The sequence below is a fragment of the Trichosurus vulpecula genome, chromosome 7 (genome assembly GCF_011100635.1).
Source record: "Trichosurus vulpecula isolate mTriVul1 chromosome 7, mTriVul1.pri, whole genome shotgun sequence".
Classification (NCBI taxonomy): Eukaryota; Metazoa; Chordata; class Mammalia; order Diprotodontia; family Phalangeridae; genus Trichosurus; species Trichosurus vulpecula.
In genome coordinates, this window is record NC_050579.1 from 28264210 (window position 1) to 28289221 (window position 25012).

General features: G+C 46.0%; 1 protein-coding gene across 1 annotated transcript in view; it reads right to left on the minus strand.

Moving 5' to 3' along the window:
- The window catches only part of LOC118858765 (S-adenosyl-L-methionine-dependent tRNA 4-demethylwyosine synthase TYW1-like), a 259567-nt gene that overhangs the window by 30806 nt on the left and 203749 nt on the right, over positions 1-25012 (minus strand). The window contains exon 14 of the mRNA XM_036769387.1: positions 18267-18377. Coding sequence (XP_036625282.1) covers positions 18267-18377 — 111 coding nt within the window. The remainder of the gene's footprint in view (positions 1-18266; positions 18378-25012) is intronic.

The following is a 25012-nucleotide window of genomic DNA, read 5'->3' on the forward strand; positions in this document are numbered from 1 at the left end:
CCTGACAAGGATCTGGAAGCTTTGGGGGGCTGGAAGCCCGATGAGTCAGCAGGGTGAGCTTCAGTAAGAGAGGCAGAGCCTCCCAGAGTAAGGAGGTGATGATCCCCCTGGGCCTTACCCCAGTCAGACCACATCTGCAGGTTCTGGTTCATTTCTGGGCACCTTAGTTTGGGAAGAACATTGAGTGATGCCAGAGAGGATCCAGAATAGTGCAATCAGGATGGTGGAAGGCCTTCAGTCTATGACATCTGAGGATTGGTGGAAAGACCTGGGGAAGCAGTTTAGCATAAATAAATGAAGAGGACGAAGAAGGGAGGGATGTGACTGTTGTGCTCCAGCATGTGAATGGCTGCAATGTGAAAGACAGAGGGCAGAACCAGGAGCAATGCATGGAAGCTTCCAAAACAAAGAGAAGGCTTGAAGAGCTTGATTTCAGGGAAGAAAACTCCTCAGGACTGGAGCTGACCCAAAGTGGAATAAATGGCCTGCCTCTGGACCGGGTGGGTTCTCCCTCCTTGGAGGTCTCATAGCAGAGATGTCAATGGCCAACCATTTGTCCAATATGTCAGAGCAGGAATTCCTCTGGGGTCTGGGTTGGACTAGGTGGCCCCTAAGTTCCTTCAAACCTTAAAATTCAATGACGCTGATGCAGTGACTCAGGGCATTCTCTGCTACCTCCTTGCCAGTAGAATGTAAGCTGCCGAGGGCAGGAACAATTTTTATTTTTTACTTTGAATCTCTCACTCATCATACTGCCTTGAAGCTTCTAGATGTTATTCATTTCAATCAAATTCAACTCAACAAAACATTTACTGAAGTCATATGTTGTTTTAAAAAGTCAGGGTGATAATATCTGTAATATCTAAGTCAGAGTTATTGGGAAAATCAAGCAAAATAATAAAGGACTTGGAAAATTTTAATCTGTTAAACCCCAACAACAAGCGAATCTCAATGAAGCTTTCCATAAAGGGAACTGTCATTCACACCTTCCAGTTGGTACTTAAAAGTGTGATATGCATGGTAACGTCTTCCTACAAATAGGAAACTCAATGTTACAACCTTGTGAATTGCTGGCAAACCACCTTGCTTCAGGAGATCAAGGTCCAGAGATCCTTTTCACTGTCACTGCCTAAGAATGACTCCATTAAGAATTCAGGACTCTGGGCTCCATCTGTTTTATTTGGTATCCTAACTAAAATTGACTGCAGAGATCAAGGCCCTCCTGGGATGACCTAAAAAATTGCCTTGCTTTTTGTTCCTAGTCCAACGAAGAAAGAGGAGGCTGACTTCATTATTCCATCAGGGAAAAAAATGCCCAACTCAACACACTTTTACAGCATGGAGTCACTGGCCCCTTGAATAAAAGAAGCTGATCCTCTCTACTAATCTAATCTGAAATTCCATCAGAATAGTTAGCATTTCTCAGTCATTCAAAAAACTAGAAATCAGCTGAAAAACTGGTTTTCTAATACCTCGGTGAATTAGAATTAGTCTGGATAAAGGCCTTAGGAATACAGGTCTTACCTCTGAAATGAGATCTCTCCGAAAGGAATACACACACACACACACACATATACATGCTCACACTTATACTCATACTCACACTCACACACACAAAATCAAACATTTATTAAGCACCTACTATGCGTCAGGCACTTTGCTAAGCACTGAGGATACAAAAAGAGGCAAAAGACAGTCTCTGTCCTCAAAAGCTTGCAATCTAATGAGGGAGAAAACATGCAAATAAATATACACAAAGCAATCTCTATACAGGATAAATATGAAGGAAGGAAGAGCAGGACAGCATTAAAATGAAGAGGCACTGGGGAATCAAAGAGTACGTGTCTGGAAGTAAGGTGTAAAAAAACTGGAAATAGGTTATGAAAGCCTTCGAATGCCAAACAGAGCATTTTACATTTGCTCCTTAAGGCAGCAGGGAGCTACTGGAGTTTATTGAGTAGAAGCTGACACAGTCGGACCTGTGCTTCAGGAAAATCACTTTAGTGGCCAAATGAAGGATGGATTGCAGTGGTCAGGGGCTTGAGGCAGGCAGAGCCACCAGCAGGCTATGAGGGGATGAGGGTCATTGATCAGAGGACAGAAGGGGGGTGTTGCAGAGAGGTTGCAGAGGTGAAATCAGCAGCTTGGATGTGGGGGGTGAGAGATAACGAGGAATCCTGGGTGGCTTCTAGGTTTGGAGTCAGAGGGACCAGGAGGATGGTGTTGCCCTCTACAGTAACAGAGAAGGGGGGGCGTGGGGAGGGTTTGGGGGAAAGATAATGAATTCAGCTTTGGATATGCCGAGTGCAAGATGTCTACTGGACGTCCAGTTGGAGATGTCTGAAAGGCAGTTGCAGATGCATACACATGTACACACGCACACACGCACACATACATACATACACACACACACTGAAAATCAACACTGATTATAATCTTCGGTCAGGTTTTATATAAACCAAACTAAGAGCTCGGAGGAGAGGAATGGATCTGTGTCCTAGACAGTATGTGAGGATCCTTTATCCCTCCAAAAAGCCACCAAGGTTAGAGACTGCCCAGAGCGGTAGAAATGGGACATACAGCAAAGAAGCGAAGGATGCACACATCAGCGATGCTAACGGTATAATGGTGTCATGAAAATGATACAGAAATAATAACAATAAAGTCACTGGAGATTGATGGAAAAGGCAAAAACAGTTACTGCCTTGTCAAAGGGTGCAAATGCACCATGTGATTACCTTAATTAACCAGAGATCCATTCATTTATTTGACAAGCATTTATTAAGTGACAGGCACAATGAGAGGCCTGGGAACACAAATCAGTACTTGCCCTCAAGGAGGTGGCATTTCACTGCTTAGCACAGTGACTAGCACACAGTAGGTGTTTCGTGTTTACTGACTGACAGTGTAAAGAACTGACAAATACAATGGGAAAGTATAAAATAAGGAACCCAGACCAACAAGATTTACGATTTAACTAACGATTTGTAAGTGGCCGCCTTCCTGAAGTTAATAGGCTTAGAAAGGCACCTAGAACTTCACTTAGAAGACTGACTTGCCACAAGCAGAATGAGTCGGGAGTCTTCTGGGCTCCCCCTATTCCACACTGAATCCACTCAGTGATTTGGGGATGGGCAGAGAAGGAGAACCCATGGGAGCCAGAGATCAGAAGGGACCCTCCTAGGCTAGGGTGTCTGAGCCTGGAAGTCAGCTAGGACAATCTATGGGCTAACAGCCTCGGCAAGGGTGCAGAGATGAGACATGCTCTCGTACACATGGAACAGTAAACCTGCCACGGCGCCAGAAGGCAGAGGACTCCCTTCTCTGTCTCCTTTGCCGGGTCATCATCTCTGTCCTGTGTTGGAATGGCACCCACACGTGCTTTGGGGTGTTCTCCAAAGGTTCTGTACTGGTCCTCTTGTCCTCTCTCTTTCCAGCTCTCCCCTGGTAATATTCAGTTTCCATAGGTTCAATTAAAGGTGACTCCCATACATACATACATGCATTCATGTATATGTATACACACACACACACACACACACACACACATACATTTACTGTCCTTAGACTCTTAAATCCAAGCTCCAGTCTTTCTAAGCTCATAAATAAACAAGATGTTGGATATCTCCCATTGGATTGCCCCCTGGGCATCTCAACCTCAGTGCCCAAAATGGAATTCATTATTTTCCCCAAAAGACCTTTCCTCTATCTGTTGAGGGAACCCCATCTTTCCAGTCCTCAGGTTCAAGGCCTCAGGGCCATCCTTAGCTCTTCATTCTCCTCAGTCCCCAAAGCCAATCAGTCACCAAGTCTCATCCATTTTTTCTCCACATCTCTCAGCTCTTTCTCCTTCTCTGTGCTCCCCCAGCCATTGGCATGGTTCCATCCCCGATGACCTCTCATGGACTTTGACAGTGGCCTCCTAACTGGCCTCCCTGCTTCACTCCAGTCCTGCCTTCACACAAGAGCCGAACACTGATTTTCCTGAAGCACGGATCTCTCCGTGTCACTCACTACTCAAAGAGCTTCCGTGGATGCCCACACCGGCCTGTCTGCTGTCTCTCACACATCTCCTCCCATCTCTTGCCCCTGTGACACCACACGGGTCGTCTGCCCTGCACCCTGCCAGGCCTGGCTCTCTCTCAGGATCCATCAAAGCTCATCTCAAATGGCTTTTCCCGATCCCCACCCCTAGCTGAGGGTGCCTCTGCCTCATCCAGTTACTGTGTCTATGTCTTGTATACTTACATGTCAACATGTGGCTTCCCCCATGACCATCTGCTCTGCCACTACACCCCAAGCCCCCTGCGGCCAAACCTTCCTCTGTGTGCTGTCGCCCCCATCTGAACGAGAGCTCCTCAAGAGCGGAGATTATCTTGCTTTTCTTCTTATTTCTCCCGTGTTTAGCACAGTGCTTTGTCCACAGTAAGCATGTAAAAAACACTTTTCCATTCACTCATTCATTTGGAGGTACGATAGACAGAGCACTGGGCCTGAGGTCAGGGAAGCTTGAATTCAGATCCAGCTTCTGACACTTACTAGCTGAGTGTGACCTTGGGCAAGTCACTTAACCTGTTTACCTCAGTTTCTTCAACTGTAAAATGGGGATCATCCTAGCACCTAACTTCTCAGGTTGTTGGGAGACTCAAAGGAGAACTGGAATACTTGTGATAGCACACAATAAATGTGAGTTCTCATCACCATCATCACTATCATCATCATCATCATTATTACTAGGATATAAGGTCCATGAGGACAAGGACTCCATTTTTGTCTTCATAGCTCCACTTCCTAGCACCATCAGTGTCTGAGGCATGGTGGGTGCTTAATAAATGCATGTGACTGACTGACTGAAGGGCAGTGATAAGCAATAAGCCTGGAAAGGTAAGCTGGAGCCGGATGATGAAAAGCTTTAAATGCCAAACTGAGGAGCTTGCACTTTATCCTAGAGACAAAAGTGAACTAACAAGTCAATGGATCAACCAGCATCTATTACGTGCCAAGATAAAACAGGCACTATCAAGACAGAAGTGCCACAGACCTTGTGGAGAAGTGGCATGGCCAAACTTGGCCTTTGGGAACCTCTATCTGGCAGCAGCAGGCGGGGAAGGCAGGGGTAGTGGTTGAAGAGCAGAGAGGCTTGGCCTTAGAGAGACTGATTGAGAGGCTATAACAGACCAGATGAAAGGGGCTGCCTGCCAGAAGCCAGCTGATGGTCATGAAGAAGCAAGGAGATGCCAGGGATGCTGGGGAGGCAGGAGCAGACCAGACCATTCCATAGACACCTGCTTGCCTGAGCTCCTGAGGACCCACCACTCAGCTGGGGCTGCAGTCTGGGGACAGCTGCAGTGGCCCCAGAACCGAGGCAGCCTTGCTCTTGGATTATAATGGTGAAGTGGAAAAGAACCTCCTGGATCCCTAGCGTGAGTTCTGGAGAGAGTGATTCTAAGGGCTCATGTGGAATCCCAAAGATACCAAGATGAAGACTTCTGAAAATGCCCACAGCTCTGGAGAAAAGAAGAGCTCCCAGGCTGACGCAGCTGATACTGAAGGAAGGAAAGAAGCAGAAATAAATCTGTTTGAAGAAAACCTCAGCCTGGGCCTGGCACTGGTCAACTGGGTCTGAAGACATGACCCATGTCACTCACTACTCCAAAAGAGTTTCTTTTCTGCTGAGTTGAAGGCCTGACTCCACCACCACTGCAAGGCCGCCTCACTTCCTTGCCATTGGGTTGAGGACTGATATTGGAAAACGTCTTCCCAGTACCTCCTAAGGGAGGGTGGGGAGGAGTCTGACCTCCTGGAGCAGTGGGTCACTGGTCAGTCTCTGGGAGCTCTGAGCATGAAGGGCAGGAACGAGAGGAGGCTCCAGGATGCTAGGATGGCTCCTGCGGCTCGTGCCCATTTGCCCTGTAAATTTCTAGTCCAGTGGAATGTGAGGACAGATAGCCAGGGGTCTCCTTAGTGGGCATGTCAGCTGATTCACATCTTTTCTCACAGCCACTGAGCTCTCTTTAACAGTAACCAGTACATGTTGCCTTTTGTACCTCAATCAGGAGGATTCCTGGACCTCAGGAAATCCAAAAACCCTCTAAAGCAAGAGTTCTTAACATAAATTAATCACTTGGGGGCCATGGATGGTGGGGGGAGTCTGTGAACTTGAATGGGGAAAAAAATTGCATCTTTGTTTCTATAGAATTGGTTTCCTTTGTATGTAATTTTATGCATTTAAAGACATGATTCTGAGGAGGGGTCCACAGGCCTCTCTAGACTATCTACCAAAGGAGTCCACAAAACAAAAATGGTTAGAAAGTCCCTCTCTAAACAGTGGCTTCACTTTGAACAAGTGAACCATGTCAATATTAAAAGCCTCATGTTCAGGGGTTCGTCCAAAAGAAACACAGCACTCGTGGCCACAGACATGCACAGATTCCGCATTGGCTGGAGTGACCACTCAGGAAAGGCATACCTCTACCCTGCGGGAGGGAGGGAGGGGGAGGAGAGGGTGGCAGGGGCCCTTCCTGGGAAAATGTACAGACAGGGAGGAAGGAGGGCAGTGAGGTACAAATGTAAACTCCATCTTCTCTTGTGGGGCTGTGACCATGTGACTCAGATTTTAAATCTTGGCCACCCCTGCCTGCCGGGAGCTCAGAAGATCAATCTCACGGTCAGTGCTGGCCCACCGGCTGCCCCTCCTGGGTCCACTGGCTTCACCTCACTTCTTGCTGAGCTAACATTGTTCTCCTTTCTCTAATTTCACTCCAAGGAGGCTCAGGTCTACTTAAATAAATGCCTAGAAGTGACGAGGAAATAATTCTTGGTCAAATCCTTCAGAGATGCCTGGGTTTAGGTTCAGTTCACCAGACGACTATGAAACCTCGAGTACGTTTGCCACCTTCATGGCTCTCTTTGGGACAGACACTTTACTGAAAGGCTAGACACACTGAATGTTCATTTATGTTTACCTTTTGCCTCCCCCTCCTGCCCCTCCTTCATCTGTGGAACCTTTTAGTTTAAGGAAAAAGACTCAGCAACTGATTGGATGTGGGCCCTGAGGGAGAAGGAAGAGCTGAAGATGACTCTCCCATCTCACCTGGGTGACCTGGAAGGACGATGATGCAACAAAAGGCAGAGGGAGGGCTGGGGGGGGGGGGGGGGGCGCGTTCCGCGGGGGAGGGAGGGAGAAGACACCAAGTTCTGCTTCACACGCACTGGGTTTCAAATGACCACAGAACATTCGGGTGGAGATAGGAAGAAGTTGGCAGGGGCAAGGCCAGGGCTGGAAATAGAGGCCTGGAAGTCTTCCACATAGTTGAACCAATGGAAACTAATGACATCACTAAAAAACATGAAGAAAAAGGAGCCTGGCATAGAACTCTGGGGCACTCTCACACAAGGGAAGAGACAGGAATGATGATATAACAAAGGAGACTGAGAAGTGGGTGGGTGAGGGAACAAAAGACAGGAAGAGAGAGTGATAGATAGTATCAAATGCTGCAGAGAAGTCAAGAAAGATAAAGACTGAGAAAAGGCCACTGAGGTCAGCAATTAAGAGAGCATTAGTAACTACAGCGAGCAGGCTGAGGTGAGTGACGAAGCTGGGTACCAGGCTGCGAAGGGACGAGAAGTGAGGGGAGAAGGATGGGAGCCAAGGAGCACAGACAGCTTTGAATGAGAGATTCATCCTATGTTCAGTGCTTCTGAAACTCCATCGGGGCACTTCATTCAATGGTACTGTTGGATATTTGTCACGTGACTAGGAAATTGTTGTCCTATCACTGGATTATTATCGTTCTTTGGGCAACGATCAAATTGTTCAAATGTGTTAAGATTGGGTTCATTTCTTCAGTAAAAATCAAAACCATAATAACGCCAGGGAGCTACCGCTTTCTAAACTGTGAAGAGAGTTCAGGATATCCTAGGGCATTCCAGCTAAGCAAAGATTTACCTAAAAGAGCTTAGAGGTGGATAAACGTGGTCGCTTGGTCGCTCACTCATTTAAGAGAAATGTCCCAACCCTAAAATGGAGAGATTCTCAGGAGAGACACCCCTGCCCAAAATAACAGCCAGGTGGTGTTCTAAATATTTGTTCTGAATTGTAAATCTGCTGTTTGGAATTCTGAACCTCCTCTTCCTGTAAGAACTATGTAATTTACTGTGGTTTAGCTCCCCTGCTAGTCCACAAAGGCCTATTTAACCCATAATGTAGTCAAAATATTGTGCATACACAACAAAAAATAATATAATGGAAACTGCTGCAATCCTTATAATTAAACAAAAACAATAAAAATTGCTTAAAAAATATTTTATCGTGAGTGCTAGTGCTCGGGAAAAACCTGGTTTAATTAGAGACTGAAGAAGCAGATACTTTCCTGGAGTTTCTAGGCCTTATTGGGGGCCGATGAGGCTGTTTCTTTTATAAGTCGAATTTCATTTCCAAACTAACTGTTTTCCTTGTCTTTGATTGAGGTATATCACCGGAATGACTTTGAGCTTCCAAATAAAATTAAGAAAAAAGGAAGATAATCAGAGAAGAGGGGGAAAAAAGTAGGGAGAGAATGAAAAGGTAGACAACATTTTTTCAAATGACAGGTCGAAAGTTAAAAGAGAAGGAGGACAGATAAGAAAGATGGAAGCAGAAAAAGCCCAGGCTTTGGAAGTGGACAACCTGGGTTCAAATCTTGCCTCTGACACTACATGCCTGACCTTTGGCTCCCTGGGCCAGATTTCCTCATCTGTACCACACTGGAGGGGGACGGGCTGACGATGACTACTAAGGTCTCTTTTTTTCCAGCACAGCGTTCAAGGCTCCCCACGATCTGTCTCCCACCATCCCTGCCAGTCTTGGCTTCCACAATTCCCCTTTACCCACTCCATGATTGTGCCAAAACACCCAAATCTAGCCTTCCCTTCCCCGGTCCTTGGGTCCAGTTGTCTCTGCTATACACACCTACGGAAATCCAGCCTTCCCAGGTCCGCTCCGACGTCTCTCCTTCATCTCACCTCTTTATTCCCTCAGAATGTCTCGGGTGTTCGCTCTTACTCTTCCTATACAGTTACTGTATCAGCCTGTAACTGAGTACTTAAGACAAATACTTACATGGGGCCGACTGCGATAGGTACCATGCTGAGCGCGTCACAATGATCTCATCTGATCCTCACGAGAACCCGGCTGTTATCATCCCCGTTTTACAGATGAGGAAACTGAGGCTCGTAAGAGGGTGAGTGACTTTTCCAGCATCACTGAGCTCACTTAGTGTCCGAGGCCAGATGCTTGCCGGGTCTTACTGCTCCAAGTACACATCTTCTTTACCTTCCCAGACTTCGAGCACCTCAAGGCCAAGGACTATATCTTATTGCTGCCCCCTAGTGTCTAGCCCAGCGCTCTGTACGCAGTATGGGAGCAGCGGATGGAAGGGACCTTCAGGGAGCTCCTCTAAACCTCTTCTGCTACAGATAAATAAAATGAGGCCCAGAGAAACTGAGTGACCTTGCCAAGGTCACACACAGATTAGGAGCAGATCCAAGATATGAAGCCAGGACCCCTGAGGCCCATTCTGGTGTCCTTTCTACAATACCAGGACACCCTCTTGGTGCCTACTACCCGCTCACCAATGAGAACCGAGAGGTCAAGTGAGTGCTGTCACCAAGCAGCCCTCCTTTGTTCACTGTGGCATCTCTGGAGTGACTTCACAGTCCAACAAAGCAGCCTGAGGACTGGAGGCTACTTGAGATGTCTCTGGAAGGAGTTAGTTAAGATTCAAGAGATGAACTTTTATTACATTTCATGCCGGCTTTCCTTTTTTGATACACTCCATTTGGAAGTCAAATAACAAATTGCTTGTGTTTATTAAGAATGCAAACGGGCAGCCTACAGTGCAGAAAACAGCTCCCAAGCATCATTCCAAGGAGCCGTACACTGGGAAGGTTTACTCAGAATTGCTGGAGAACTCTGGAGCCCAGTTGTTCAAGCGTGAAGGATCACCATTTTCATGACTCATCTCCCCACCCCCCACATAGTTTATTTATTTGTTTAAACTTCTAGCCTGGGATAATTTAACTCTTAACATCGATCCATAAATGCTTGGCAGAAATTCAAAATTTTCCAGGCCCTTCAAAATATCAACTAACTTTTTGACCACACTTACTATCTTGGGGATAATGCAGCTGATGCATCCCACCCCCACCCCTGTCCCTCCCCTCTCTGTAGGTTGTCTTCTTCCATTAGAATTAAGCTCCCTGAGGGCAGGGACCCTCTTGCTTGCTTGGGTTTGTCTCCCCAGAGCTTAGCATACAGCAAGTGCTTAATTAAGGCTTCATCCATCCATCCATCTATCTATCCTAACAGCTATAATATCTATGCCATCTCTCTATGCTACATATGTTATCTGTCTATACTTACTACCTACATAGCCGTCGATGCTATGTTATCTATCTATCTGTAATATCTATACTATCTATGTCTACTACTATAGTCTGTACTGTCTATATAGCTATATATCTAGGTTATCTGTCTAAACCATCTATCTATACAGCTATTTATATTTATCTGTCTATGCTAGCTATATAGCTATCTGTTATCTGGCTACAATATCTATGCTGACATCTATAACATCTAATGTGTTTGATGGTATCTACCCAAACTAGCTAGCTGGCTATCCTAGTCTGAAAAACCTTGGAGCTTTTCCTGTCAGATAAATCTGAACTGATGAAAAATCTTCATGATAAAGCTCATCAGAATTCTCTTCCCTTCCACATTTCGGTCTCGCTCTAATTTACAAGCCTGCTAATGTGTCCCCAAGACAGAGAAGTGCCATTTTTTTTTTCCTGCAGAGACATTTGCCTTTTTTTATGCCCTACTGTATCACATCAGTGCAGAAGGCAGAAATGCTATTTTTCTGGCTTAGCAAATGCTCCTCTCACTGCTGATGGCCCAAGTGCTCCTTTCTGGAGGCTCCACCTCCCTTTGCTGGGAGGTAACTGAAGCCGTTCACCAGCAAGTTTTCCCTCAGTATATATAACTGACAACGATTTAACCACTAGCTACTACTCTATGTTTTGTTGGTTCATTGTACACTTGCATGTTTTTAACTGTACTAATCACCATTTTTCTAAGAAGGTCTGAACCTTTTTTCCTATAGAATCTCAACTGTCAGATTTCTCATTACCTGTACATTTATTTCTAGCTTCTGTGGCTTTTATATTCTTCCATCACACACTATTTCCAAATGGCATGTTTGTCTTAAATATCCAAGTGGAAAACTTCACCTTCCCTGGGCCTTTGGATCAGATAAGGGAACACATGCTGTTATTAGAACAGCTCATACTGAAGGAAAAAAATGAAGGTTTGCAAAAGATTCTTGGTAATGCTAATGAATACATTTACATAGCCAAGAAAAAGTGACCCAGGAATTTTCGCCAAATCAGGCCTTCTAAAAGATGAAAATGAATTCTGAGGATTTAATTAATTCTGAGCATAATCCCCTCTTCTTTGGCTCCTGAGCATGTGGAGCCCCAGGTCTCTCTGCCTGACAGTTTGCCCCCTAAAACATCTTCAAATAGAGCTGAGAGATATTTAACTTGGGGGCTATTTTGATCTTTGACTCTTCACTATCTGCCAATAAACTCTGTTGGATTGCTGAAATCAAGTGTCTAATTACACAATTTCACAATAGTCATAATTAAACTTCTAAATAATGCAAGTGTCCTTTAAACCTGACATCTGGTACAAGTAAAACACCAGAGGACACAAGATCAAAGTCTTCTCAAGGTCTTCCTGCCTCTGTTTTCAAGCTAAGCTCTAAAGTCATTCCCTGGTCTTGAGTCTCATCTGCAAAACAGGGTGGCAAGGGAATCACTCAGGTCCTTACTGGCTGAAGATTCTCTGAACATGATGCACCATTCCTCCCAATAGGCTGCTGTTCGTGCTCATAAAACAAAAACACAATTTTACTCTCAGTGATGAGAATCTATCCTGTATCACAACAAACCCACCATGAAGCCCTGTATGACTCATAACAAAACAGAACAGACATCCCCATTCGGCCATTGCATAGCTAAGCACACACATCACACTTGGAAGTCAGGGGCCTACGGACCTGTGAGCCTTTGGCCAGGTCACTTAACTCCTCTATGAAAGGAGGGAGTCGGACTGGCAGGTTTCCAAGGTCCCCATCAGCTCTGGATCCAGGATCCTGGGTCAGCCCTTGAAGGAGACACAAAGATCTTTGAGAAACAGCCCCTGTCCTCGTGGGGCTTCAGTCTACAGAGAGAGAGAAGGCACATGCCCTAACAGGCCAAACAATCGAATAATATGCATTAGCTAGAAGGCTAACTAGACTACAATGAGGGCAGGAGACAGAGAAAAAGAGCCACACCAGGGAAGTTCCAAAGGGCCAATAGGCCTGTTTCTAGGAGCTGCAGCTAAGAGGCCAGGGCTGTGGAAGGCAAGCAGCAGCTGGGGGAAGGATCCCGTTTGTCACCACCAGGGCTGGGACCAAGGCACACAGTCAAACTGAAATAAGCCCCAGCAACAAGGTCTGCACCGAACTACAAACTAAACCAAAGTGGTTCCTTCCAAAAAGAAACAAATCATGAGCTAGTGAGCTAAAACTGCTGAACTAAGCCAAAAAGCCAGCAGAGAAGCTTATGCAAACTCAAAGGCCCTGGTCAGTCACTCAGGGCGGCAGAAAAGGGGCTGCTGCGGGAGTCAGAAGAGCCCGGAGCCTGGATCTGAGCTCAGCCAGAGGCCTGCGGGACTGCGGGCAAGTCGCCAAACAGCACACTCAGGGTCCAGCTCAGCGGCAAACGATGGGGCACAAAGTGCTTTCTCGAGCTCCCTCTCCCTCTCTCTCCTCTCACCCCCTTCTTTCTTTCTCCCTTCCTCTCTCTGTCTAGCTCTGTTTCTGTCCATATGTGTGTCTCTATCTCTCTCCTCGTGTCTCTGAGGGTCTATCTCTCTCTCTCCCTGTCTTTCTGGCTCGCGCTCTCTCTCTCTCTCTCTCTCTCTCTCTCCTCACAGCTAATTAGAGGTGACCTAGTCTGTCCCCTTGCCTAGAGTCAAGGCTGCGCTCAAACCACCCGGAAGACCAGCTCTCTCGACCTTCGGGATCTGCCTACCATGGAAATGCCACAGCTCAGCTTAGGTGCTGGTGTCAGCATGAAGATGACCTGTTCCATTTCCACTTGAAAATGTTCTTGCTGCAGCTGAAGCCCATTTCTTTTGGTTTCTGCTCTAGAGACAGAACAGTAGCTCAGCTTTTACATAGCCCTGTGAAGAGTGCCAAGGGCCTCCCTTGCAACAAGCCTGTGAGGTGAAGAGGGCAAGTACTGGAATCCCATTTTACACATGGAGAAACTGAGGTGTAGGAGAGACTAAGCCAGCTGGCCAGGACCACAAGACTCCTAAGACACCCAGCCAGAGCCACTTCCACTCTCATGTTCTGCTGCCCCTAGAAAGCTCCTAAAACGATCCAAGAGTCATTAACCACACGGCAGACGGAGACAGAAGGTTTGATTTCCTAGACAGATGGGTTTAAGGACAGTGTTATACTTATAAAAGCAGCAAGCAATGGGTATGCATTATTTGCATGAGTCCCTCTAGGAATGATGATGTCTGTGCCAATGGATGTGTTCCCTAGGGATGTAACTGGGGAAATGCTGGGACCCATCTGCACCAGTATTGGATACTTTGTACATATTTGTTTACAGTTACATGTGTACCTGTTGTTTTCCCTGATAGAAAGTAAGCTCACCGAGGGCAGGATTATCACGCTTTTTGTCATTGTATGCTAGTACCCAGTACATACTGGGCACTCAATAAATGCTGGTTCAATTATGAATAAAAATGTCAACACTGATTAGGCACCATGTACTGCAAGCACCATACTAGGCACTGAAGAGAAGAAGATGAAAACCAACCCTGCCTCTGCCAGCAAAGAGTTCCTACTTTGGTTGGGAAGGGTATACAAACACATATATACGAACAAATATAATTTAGAGCAAAATGTGAGAAGCACAAAGGGATTGAAGAAATGGGAAAAGAAGGCTCAGAGAAGTCTTGAAGAAAGAGTGGGACCTGAACTAAGCCTTGAAAAAAGGGAAAAATTCCAAAAGGCAGAGATGTTCTAACAAAGGCCTGGAGATAGGAGGGGCTGGAGGGGCTGGAGAGGGCAGATCAAATAGAGGAAAGTCATCTGACACAAAGCTGGGGAAAGTGGGCTGAAGCCTAGTGGGAGGCGGCCTTGAAGGCCAGGATCAGGAGTTTATTTGATGGTCAACGGGGAAAGCCCCATTTATTGAGTATTGTGGACTGGACTAAACTGGACTAGGGGTACAGCCCAGTGGGTTTGGAAGGAGGAGCCAGGATGGTCAGGAGGCTATTTATTGGGGGTCTGCCTGTGGGCCAATGAGGCAGGAGCAGCACCCAAAGACATACCTCATCTGGGGATCACCAAAGTGAGCCCAGGTTCTGGAAGGCTAGGGAAGTGGGGTGGAGAGGAGAGGAAGAGGGAGAGGTAGAGGAGAGAGGGAGGCGGAGGGAGAAGAGAGAGGGGAGGAGAGAGAGAGGGGAGGAGAGAGGGGGAGGGAAAGGGGAGGGAGAGGGAGAAGAAGAGGGAGGGAGAGGTAGAGAAAAGACGGAGGGAGAAGAGAGGGGGAGGAGATAGGGGGAGGGGAAGAGAGAGGGAGAGGAAAGGAGAACAGTGGCAGCACAGCCTCATGGGGCCGCCATCTTCATAGGCCCACTCTGTATTGATTCCTCAATCCCTTTTCTAGGCCTTGTTTCCTAGGTCAAAGCCTACAATCACACCATATTATCTAATGTCCCCCTCAGCTCTTTGGCCATATATCCTCTGCATTGGCATCTCACCACGCAGTAGAGAGGAGTGTCATCTGCAAATTTCACAATTTCACCGTGTATATCCTTTTCCAGATCATGTTAAAGAAATAAAGTCAGTCCCAGTAACAATTCCAGGGTCCACCCACTTTTTATTTTCCTCTTTTAAAAAGGGTTTATCCATTCTGAAAAGAATTCCATTCAGCTGGCTTTAAGCACAATTGCATTTTTTTTAAATTCAGAAAATACACCTTGCCAGGTCAGTGTGCCTCCTTCGGCCATGGAATCACCATCTTCTGAAGGCGCACAATGAGGATCTTTGCCATGTTTGTTATCAAGGCCTACGAGGCCTGATGAATTCAGATTCACACAGTTGGGCACCTGACATGAAAGTGACTCCTTTAATCTTATTCATTGATTTCAATACCTAACCATCTTCAGAACGAAGAAAATCAGAATTTACAGAAACCTCTGACTGCCTTGGGAGGCTGCAGGAGGCACGTCAGGAGCAGAATTCTTTGCATGGCATCGGCTCACAGTAGTGGGTAGATGTAGTCTCCGATGAAAGATTTATCATCCTTCTCAGAGCATATGGTTAGTTGCCAGCTGCCACCACAAGATGAGGAAGAAAATGCTGAAATTAGTTCCACCACTGAAGTATGGAACCCATGTAATCTCTCAGTGTTTCAAATGCACACAGATCATACAATCACAGGAGAAACCACGGAACTGAGACCCCCTTAGCTTAGGAAGGGCGGTCATGTGGTGGGAGCCACAGATGAACCTCGGGGGGTGAAAACAGGCCCCCGGCAGGGCTAATGCCACACTCGCGCTAACTGGACTATGCACTGATGAACGCTGCAGACTTAGGCTTTTTATATCTGTACACCTGCCTTAATAACAAGTTAAAACTAACAAAAAAAATGAGAGGAGGGGTTTTTTTGTTTTCATATGATGTTTTTTTTAACAAAAAGTGGGGGGAAAAATCTGCTTGAAAGCAGAATTCCAATCAATTAACAGTGAAGCATCTGTGTTTCATCAATTCTAATTTAGAGCCTGCTAAAACCATACATGCAGACACTTATGCATGCATGCCCAGGGACTAGGATGGAGACACCTGAGTGCTGGGCTAAAACTATTCTCAAATGGGAAGAGCCAGGAGAAATTTGGGCTTCATTGATCCTGATTTATAAGAGTAATTAAAAACATGGCCCCTCCCCCTCACATAAAGATGGTAGACTAAGTGTCAAGAAAATCTTCTGCTCAGGGAGATTATTAAAAATCCTATCTATTTTGTGAGGCCAGAAAAGCCATCTAGAAGAAACATTTGATTTCCCAAGTCCCCTGCCTTTAAACTCTATTACACAATTATTGGTTGGACAACCACTTATCCATGTTGGACAGTCCCAGCATCCATCCTGGCCAGGTATTGCACAGGAACAATGGGTCAGGCCAAAGGGAACGAGAACAGGCCAGACTAGACAACTAGTCTTGTGGGCAGTGCCTTTCATGACCCCAAACTTCTTGGAGAAACCAAGGTCCACATTTCACAAGAATGCAAATGCCATGATGCTACACAGCCACAAATCATGGAACAATGAGATCTCCACAAAATCACACTGCACATTCCCCAACGGACAAGGGAGAGGAGCATGGTGGGCACGAGTCAGCAGTACCACATTAAGAACTAAGGATTGTGGAGGAGACACAGGACAAAACCAATGGGTCTTTAGGTGGGAAGAATGAAGGAACTTATGTAGGGACAGCCTTCTTGCTCCACTGGTGTCCGTGCAATGTCCACCAGAGGAAGATGCCAGCCCTCAGCCTGCTGGGCATGTGCCCCAACCTCGCAGAAGGCCACAGAGGAGAAATGCAAGGAGGAGACGGCAGGAGTGAGACCACCAATACTGAGGAGTTCACAGATGCATCCGAGTACCAAAGTACCCAAAGCCAGGCTCCATGGCAGGAGAACATGTTTTCATGATGAGTAAGTGACAATGAAGGGAAGGTACGATGGTGGAACAAGCTGGCCGATGATTGAAGGCAGACTGAATCTGAGATCCTGGGTCCCACACACAACTTCCTTCCCCTAAGTACAGTGAAACTTTTAAGAAGTGAACGCATGTTTAAGAAAGTCTTAAAGACTATTAGAATCATCATCCATGGTTAGTAATTATTTGTCCTGAGTTACAAAGGACATTGATTTCATTTATATGACAGTAAAATTCCACTATAAGGCAACTTCATTATCTCAAAGATTTAGTTATATTATAGTGGACTAGGAAATTGCTGATGTTTGGGTCCAAATCTAAACGAATCCATTAACACAGGTAAGAATACCTGAGGAATGCCCATCATGTTAACTCAACAACGACAGGTTCCTAGGACGTAGAGCTGGAAGGATCCTCTGAGATCACCAACTCGAAAATGTTCATTTTGCACATGAGGAAATTGAGGTAATCTCACAAAACAAGGGTCTTGAGAGGTAAATAACCAGTGCCCCCATCACTGTACTTCACCTTCATCTTCCTGTTTGAAGTTCCATTTATTTCCCAATATAAAAGCCTCTTAGCTTTTCTGCCAGACTCAGCTCCAATTCCAGCATTTGTAGGAGGCCTTTCCTGGTCTCTCCTCCCTGCTAAGTGTCCCTGCCTCCCATGCTGGGGCCTCTAAGACTACTCTACCTTGATGCTGCCCATTTTCATTTACTTAAACACACACACACACACACACACACACACACACACACACGTCTGTATATGTGTATTTGTATGTATATATGTATTTGATATATATATATCTATAGTGCGTGTGTGTGTGTGTGTGCGTGTGTGTGTGTGTGTGTGTGTGTGCGTCTTCACATTCTGTGCTCTCCATTAGACTCTGAGCTCCTTGAGGGCAGGGACAGTGGTTTTGCCTTTCTCTGTGTCCCCACTGCTCACATGGGCCTGGCCCATAATAAGCACCTAATAAATGCTTGTTGACTGACTGACTGACAGGAAAGAAATGAAGAACTCAGGCTTCTGAGAGAAGTCCCAAGAGCCCTCTCCAAAGGAGATGGCGCGTCCTCCTGCCCTGGGCCAAGACAGCATGAAGCTGATCAGGCAGCCCCCCCTCCCCGCCTCTGCCCCCAAGGAGGGCAGTCCAAAAAGCTCCATCGATTAAACTCTGGAGCATCGGTGTCTGAGGCAGCTCCTGCATGAAGCCTCTACATCAGTGGCCAAAATGCCAACCACCTAAGCCCGAGGTTCCTCGGGGAGAAAAAGTCCAGGTCTCCATCAACTCCAACCTCCAGGAGGGAGATGCCACTCTGGCCCAGCAGAGAACTCGCCCTGCCAGGGATGAGGATGTGCAGAGCTTGGGGGCATCTGGCCCGCTCTCCACAGCAGACTCTCAGGACAAACCCGAGGCTGCCCAACGTGGACCTTACCTTCACCTCAATGAAGTCCGGCTCCCCCAGGGACACCAGCTCCGCATAGGCTTGGAGCTCCTCCACATTCCAAGCCTTCACCAGGGTCAGGCGATACACTGTGCGTTGTTGCTGAAACAGAGAAACAACCAGCTCAGATTAGAGGACGTGTCACCTCAAGCTGACCCCTGAGGCAGGGAACAAGTCGGGGCCATGCAACATTCTGGCCTGGCCACACAGAAACCTCTTTGGGAGGTACCCCCACTGGAATGAAGGGAGAGGTCGGCACAGCCACTGCAGTGGGTGCAGTGAAGCCTTCATTCCCTTCTTCATGCCCTAAACTGAAGCGTGAAGAGCAGGGCCAGACACCAGCCATGCAGCAGCCCAGGCCAGGGCAGAGCCCAGCATCCGAGGGGGCCGGGCAGCACCACAGGCACGTGAGGACAGCAGGCATGAAGCATACCTCCTTCTACATATACACACAGCAGTGAGAGAGAAGGAAAAGGGAGGGTCCAAACAACAACACATTACGGGGGGCCAGGCAATGACAGGTAGTCACAAGAGCCAGACAACTCCCATCCTGCAAAGAGCATCACTTTATTTCTTCAAGGGAGTCCCAAACCATCCGAGACTATCCTCGAGACTGCTCTAGGAGGGCAGCCCAACAAGAGGCAGATGGGTAAACTGAGGCACTAAGGGGGTGGAGGGCCTTTGCGACCGAAGTGCGATTCACACCTCCCTCTCTAGGATCTGTCCAGGGTGTCTTCCAGCACAAGTGAAGGAACAGCCCCCAAATACTGGCTCTAAACCAGGAGTTCATCACTTGTTCTGGGTCAGGGATCCCTCTGGCAGTCTGGTGAAGCCACGGACAAAGAAATATATAGAGGATTCAAAAGGAAACCAATGATATCATATAGAAGTATTTATACAGTAAATATTATATATTTATATATTAAATAGAAATTAAGATTTTTAATAAAATGTTTATAATCATTTATAATATAATACAATATATCATGATGTAACATATTATATATAATACCGCATAATATAATTTATACTATAATTTATAATATTATAATAACATATTACAATACAAAAAATACAAAAAGCCCAAGTTCACAGACTCCAGGAGAAGAAGTCCTGCTCTACTGGACAGTTCTTATTTGAGAACTAAAAATGCTCACGTGTGAATCTCCCCTTTCCCTGTTCCTTCTGGCAGATGACACTGTTGTGTCACTGAGGAGGGATGTTTAAGTCAATAGTTTCAACCTTCTCCTCCAGCAATTGTCTTAGCAGAGCTGCTGATGGGGTTCACTGACAAGCAAGGAAAGATCTAAATCATGATCAGCACAGACAAGCAAAAGCCAGGCCCCTGGATTCGCCACAAACCAGGAGGTTCACACATGAAGGACTGGAGCTCAGCCAGAAGACTCATGGCCAAGCATGCTGCCCTCGTCCTGCCCAAGGGGATGGACTTGGGACACAGACTGAGACACACTTTTGTGGACATGAACGATGCAGTAATTCGTTGTGTTTGACTATACAGATGTGTGGTAAGGGTTTTGTTTTTCTTTCTTTGTCAATGGGGTGGAGGGAGGGAGAAAAAAAATAGATTTTGGTTAATTGGGAAAAAATTAATTAAAAAAATTCAATTTGATTCAACAAGTACCCAAAGTTGTGCTAAGTCAGAGCATCATCCAAATTTACAACTAACTGGAAGTATTCTCAGAGACCATAGAGTTCACCCCTAAGGTGAAAAGGATCCTCACTAAACATACCTGAGAAGGGGGGATCCCCAACCTCTGGAAGCAGCCCCTCTCCTTTGGGATGGCTCTAATTGTCAGGAAGTCTCTCCTGAATTCAAGCCTCAGTTTGCGTCTTTGTGACTTCTACCCACTGTTCTGTTCCCAGTTCTGCCCTCTACAGCCAAACAGAACAAATGTCACGCCTTTTCCACCTGTCAGCCCGCTATCACGCCAGGGGCTCCCGGCTTGAGGGCTGGAAATCATACCAGAAGCCACCTAGGCCACAAGCACATTTTCCTCCTCCCCCTCCCCATTGCTAGCCTTGCAGATGGTGGGTGTGACATCTTACAGAGTACATTTTCAGTGTTACAAAATTATATTATATTAAATCATTCAATTACATTACATGAATTAAATTATATTTTCCAATGTCACAAAAATGAGGGCATTCCTCATTTTACAGATGAGGAAACAAAGGCCCAAGAAGGCGAGGTAATTTGCACCTGAGGCCCCCTGAAATCTCCTCATCTCCAGGCCAAGTGCATCCCATACCTCCGCCCTGCCCCCATCCTCCGACTTAGGGAGGGTCCCTGTCTTCAAGGAGGTCATCTTGTGCTGGTCTGGTCTGACCCTTTCCCTCACCGAAAATGAAAGCCACGTAATGCCAGCACCACTGCAGAGCTAAGGGTAGGTAAAGGTAGTTCTGTAAATGAGCCTCTAACGACTCAACTGCTTCCAATGAAAGCTTTGAGTTTCTTTCTTTCCCCACCCTGCCAACACCTTAAGAGAAGAGGAGGAGAAGAGCCCTCAGAATGCCAGATTCCAACCCAATGCTGCAGCCTGGGGGCACAAACATTCCCTCCACATCACGGGCCACATAGTCTTGACTTGATGAGGGCCAACCTCTACACTCCTGGACTGCTCTCTCATGGGGAAAAAGCTGTGTTCTCAGGCAATGAGGGGGTTTGTACCCAATTCACCATTCTGAGACCAAACAAAATAACCTTAATCCTCGTCTACATGGCAGCCTTACCAATATCTGAAGATGGTGACCAAGCCCTACCATGCATGACTTCTCTTCTCCCGGCTAAACATTTCCAGTTCCTTAAATGTCCCTGATGGAATAGTTCTGAGGTGCCTCACCATCTTGGTCACCCTCTTTTGGATACTCTCTGGCTTAATTTCTAAAACATCTTTCCTGAAGTGTGATGCCCAGAACTAGTAGAAAGAACACTGGATCTCGAAGTCAGAGGAGCTGGGTTGAAGCCCGAGTTCTAACACTTCCTACTACTAGCAGTGGCTACGCAGGCCACTCATGCTGGGTCTCAATTTCTTCATCTGTAAAAGAGAGATAACAATTCCTATAGTGCCTACTTCACAGGGCTCTTGTGAGGAGCGTGCTTTGTAAACTTCTGTTTCCATGAATGTGACCTGGGTGCTGCAATGCTGGCAATCAAAAAAAGCTAATGAGATTTTTAGATCCATTGGTAGAAACGCAGTGCGCAGAAACAAGAGAAGAGAAAATTTCCTAATCAGGTCACATTTTGAATAATGCAAATTATAGTGGCTCTGTTCTCCATAGTGTTTTCAAAGTTAGCAAAATAAGCCACAAAAACGCACAAAATGAAGATCTGAAGTTAGTGGGAAGAGCAGGGATAGAGGGCCCAATCCATTGAGAGCAACTGGAGAAACGGGTAGTCTCAGAATGAGTTAAGGCAGAAAATCCACCAGGCACCAAGGAACAACGATAAAAATGACTCCAAGAAGAAACTCTTTAAAAATGTCTTTTATGAGGAATTTTACAACCTTGAAAAATGAGCTTTTAAGATGTAACACCCACAATCTGCAAGGCTAACAGGGCGGAGGGAGAGAGAAGGTAGAAGCTGTGCTCAGCCACCACATACTCACAACTGAATCTCACCAGCACCACAGGATCCAAACATCTGGGATTCTACCAAGTGGCCCGCCCAGGCTCCTCTCTTCTAGGCAGCCTGCAACACTAACGTGCCCGGAACACCTGATTTTCCCAGACCACTGCTACGCCTAATTACTGCTTTCCTTTGCAGGGTCTACATTCCATTCACCCATAATCTAAAATAAATAGAGACAGTGATGGAATACAACTATTTTCTTCACTTTGTGACAAATTAGCTGAATGAAAAATTAAGATTTTTAGAACCAAAATAAAGCTACTGGTGGAGAGAAAGACTGTTTGAGAGAGAGAGAACAGGAAATCAGATTCCTAATTCTAAAAAGGCCAGGAACTCACCTGAAGTAAGAGCGGAGCTAAGCCCCAACACTCTCCTCTCCCCTGTGACACCTACAGAGCAAAGTGGATAACCTTGCTGAAAGAATTCCCCCATCTTGACCCATCTTTGGATAATAATGATGCTGACGCTGATGATTCACTAGAAGTGGCTCAAACTCATATAGCACTTGATGGTGGGACAAATGCCTTTTCCACAACAACCTCAGAAGTAACTAGTGCATCAACTGCTGCTGACCATAATAAGTCAGTTCTTTTTTTTAATTATTTTTTTTTTGGCAGGGGGGAAGGCAGGGAAATTGGGGTTAAGTGACTTGCCCAAGGTCACGCAGCTAGTAGGTGTGGCAAGTGTCTGAGGCTGGATTTGAACTCAGGTCCTCCTGACTCCAGGGCCAGTGTTCTACTCACCGCACCACCTAGCTGCCCCATAATAAGTCAGTTCTAAAGCACAATGATCTAACTTTAAATTAAGTGGTACATCAGAACCTGACTCCAGATCTACTGACTCCCAGCCTGCTGTCCTTTCTTGTTAACCTATTTGGCCTTCAGGATACTCTAAAACAGGTTAAAGATCAGTAGTGTTTCTAATAAAGAAAGGGAGAAGAAATATTTTTAAAATGAAATGAGTCAGGCAAGAATCACATTTCATTAATCCATAGGTTTATGTTCTCTCCTGTCACTATATATAAATTTAATATTTGAACTCAGGAAACTCCAGAAAGTAACTGAGAATTAATTGAAAATCTCTGTGACCTATTAAGAATCACTTAGGTATCTACCCACAGTACTTCCCAACAAACTGCTTCTACAGGAAGCCTGGGAGATGAGATGAGGTCGTAGATGCCTCTTCAAATAAAGGCAGGCTTCAGAGGACACCCAGGGAAATTCCTGAATAATAAAGGTGGGTATTTGAACAAATATGAGTTGACTTAGAGTTTCTAGAAAATTTAGAGGTAATTTAGAAAGGCAGATTTATTAGTGGCAATGATTAATATATGTATATGAAGGATAGTACATTTTTATAAGAAATGTTTCTGAGGACATAGGAGAGCAGAGCCAAGATGGCAGCTGGAAAGCAGGGATCAGCCTGAGCTCCCTGCTGAGCCCCTCCAAAAACCTATAAAAAATGGCTCTGAACCAATTCTAGAACGGCAGAACCCACAGAACAGCAGAGGGAAGCAGGGCTCCAGCCCAGGACAGCCTGGATGGTTTCTGGGTGAGGTCTATCCCACACGGAGCTCAGAGCTGGGAGCTGGGAGCTGGGAGCTGGGAACGGAGTGGAGCAGAGCCCAGCTTGAGCGGCGTGGACCATCCAGACCAGAAGCCGGGCGGAGGGGGCCCTAGCGCCCTGATTCAGTGAGCTGCGGCAGTTACGAGACTTCTCAACCCACAAACACCAAAGACTGCTGAGAAGGTTAGTGGGAAAAGCTGCGGGAGTGGAAGGAGTTCGAGGTTCGGCTTCCAGCCCCGGGGGCAGCGGAGGTGGGGCAGCTACGGCTGCTGCTGCTTCCGGCTCCAGGCCCACCTGGTGGGAGGAATTAAGTGGCGGATCAGAGCAGGGGTGCACAGCCTGCCGAAGATCTGAGCCCAGTTCGGGTTGGGGGTCCTTGGGGAAGGAGCAGTGCTGGTGCAGCAGAGCTGGCACCTCCCCCCCAAACGTGGAACATAGAACTCTGTAATCTACAAGCAGTCATACCCCACTGAAAAACTCAAAGGTCAAGTTAGTTAGCTGGGATTATGGCCAGGCAGCGAAAACACACCGAGATTCAGTCTCAGACTCTGCATTCTTTCTTTGCTGACAAAGAAGACCAAAACATACAGACAGAAGAAATTAATAAAGTCAAAGAGCCTACAACAGATACCTCCAAGAAAAATATGAACTGGTCCCAGGCCATGGAAGAGCTCAAAAAGGAGTTGGAAAAGCAAGTTAGAGAAGTAGAGGAAAAATTGGGAAGAGAAATGAGAAGGATGCGAGAAAATCATGAAAAACAAGTCAATGACTTGCTAAAGGAGACCCAAAAAAATACTGAAAAATACACTGAAGAAAACAACACCTTAAAAAAATAGATTAACTCAAATGGCAAAAGAGCTCCAAAAAGCCAATGAGGAGAAGAATGCCTTGAAAGGCAGAATTAGCCAAATGGAAAAGGAGGTCCAAAAGACCACTGAAGAAAATACTACTTTAAAAATTAGATTGGAGCAAGTGGAAGCTAGTGACTTTATGAGAAATCAGGATATTATAAAACAGAACCAAAGGAAGGAAAAAATGGAAGACAATGTGAAATATCTCCTTGGAAAAACCACTGACCTGGAAAATAGATCCAGGAGAGATAATTTAAAAATTATTGGACTACCTGAAAGCCATGATCAAAAAAAGAGCCTAGATATCATCTTTCAAGAAATTATCAAGGAGAACTGCCCTGATATTCTAGAGCCACAGGGCAAAATAGAAATTGAAAGAATCCATCGATCGCCTCCTCAAATAGATCCAAAAAAGAAATTTCCTAGGAATATTGTCCCCAAATTCCAGAGCTCCTAGATCAAGGAGAAAATACTGCAAGCAGCCAGAAAGAAACAATTGGAGTATTGTGGAAACCCAATCAGAATAACCCAGGATCTGGCAGCTTCTACATTAAGAGATCGAAGGGCTTGGAATGCGATATTCCGGAGGTCAATGGAGCTAGGATTAAAACCTCGAATCACCTACCCAGCAAAACTGAGTATCATGCTCCAAGGCAAAATATGGATTTTCA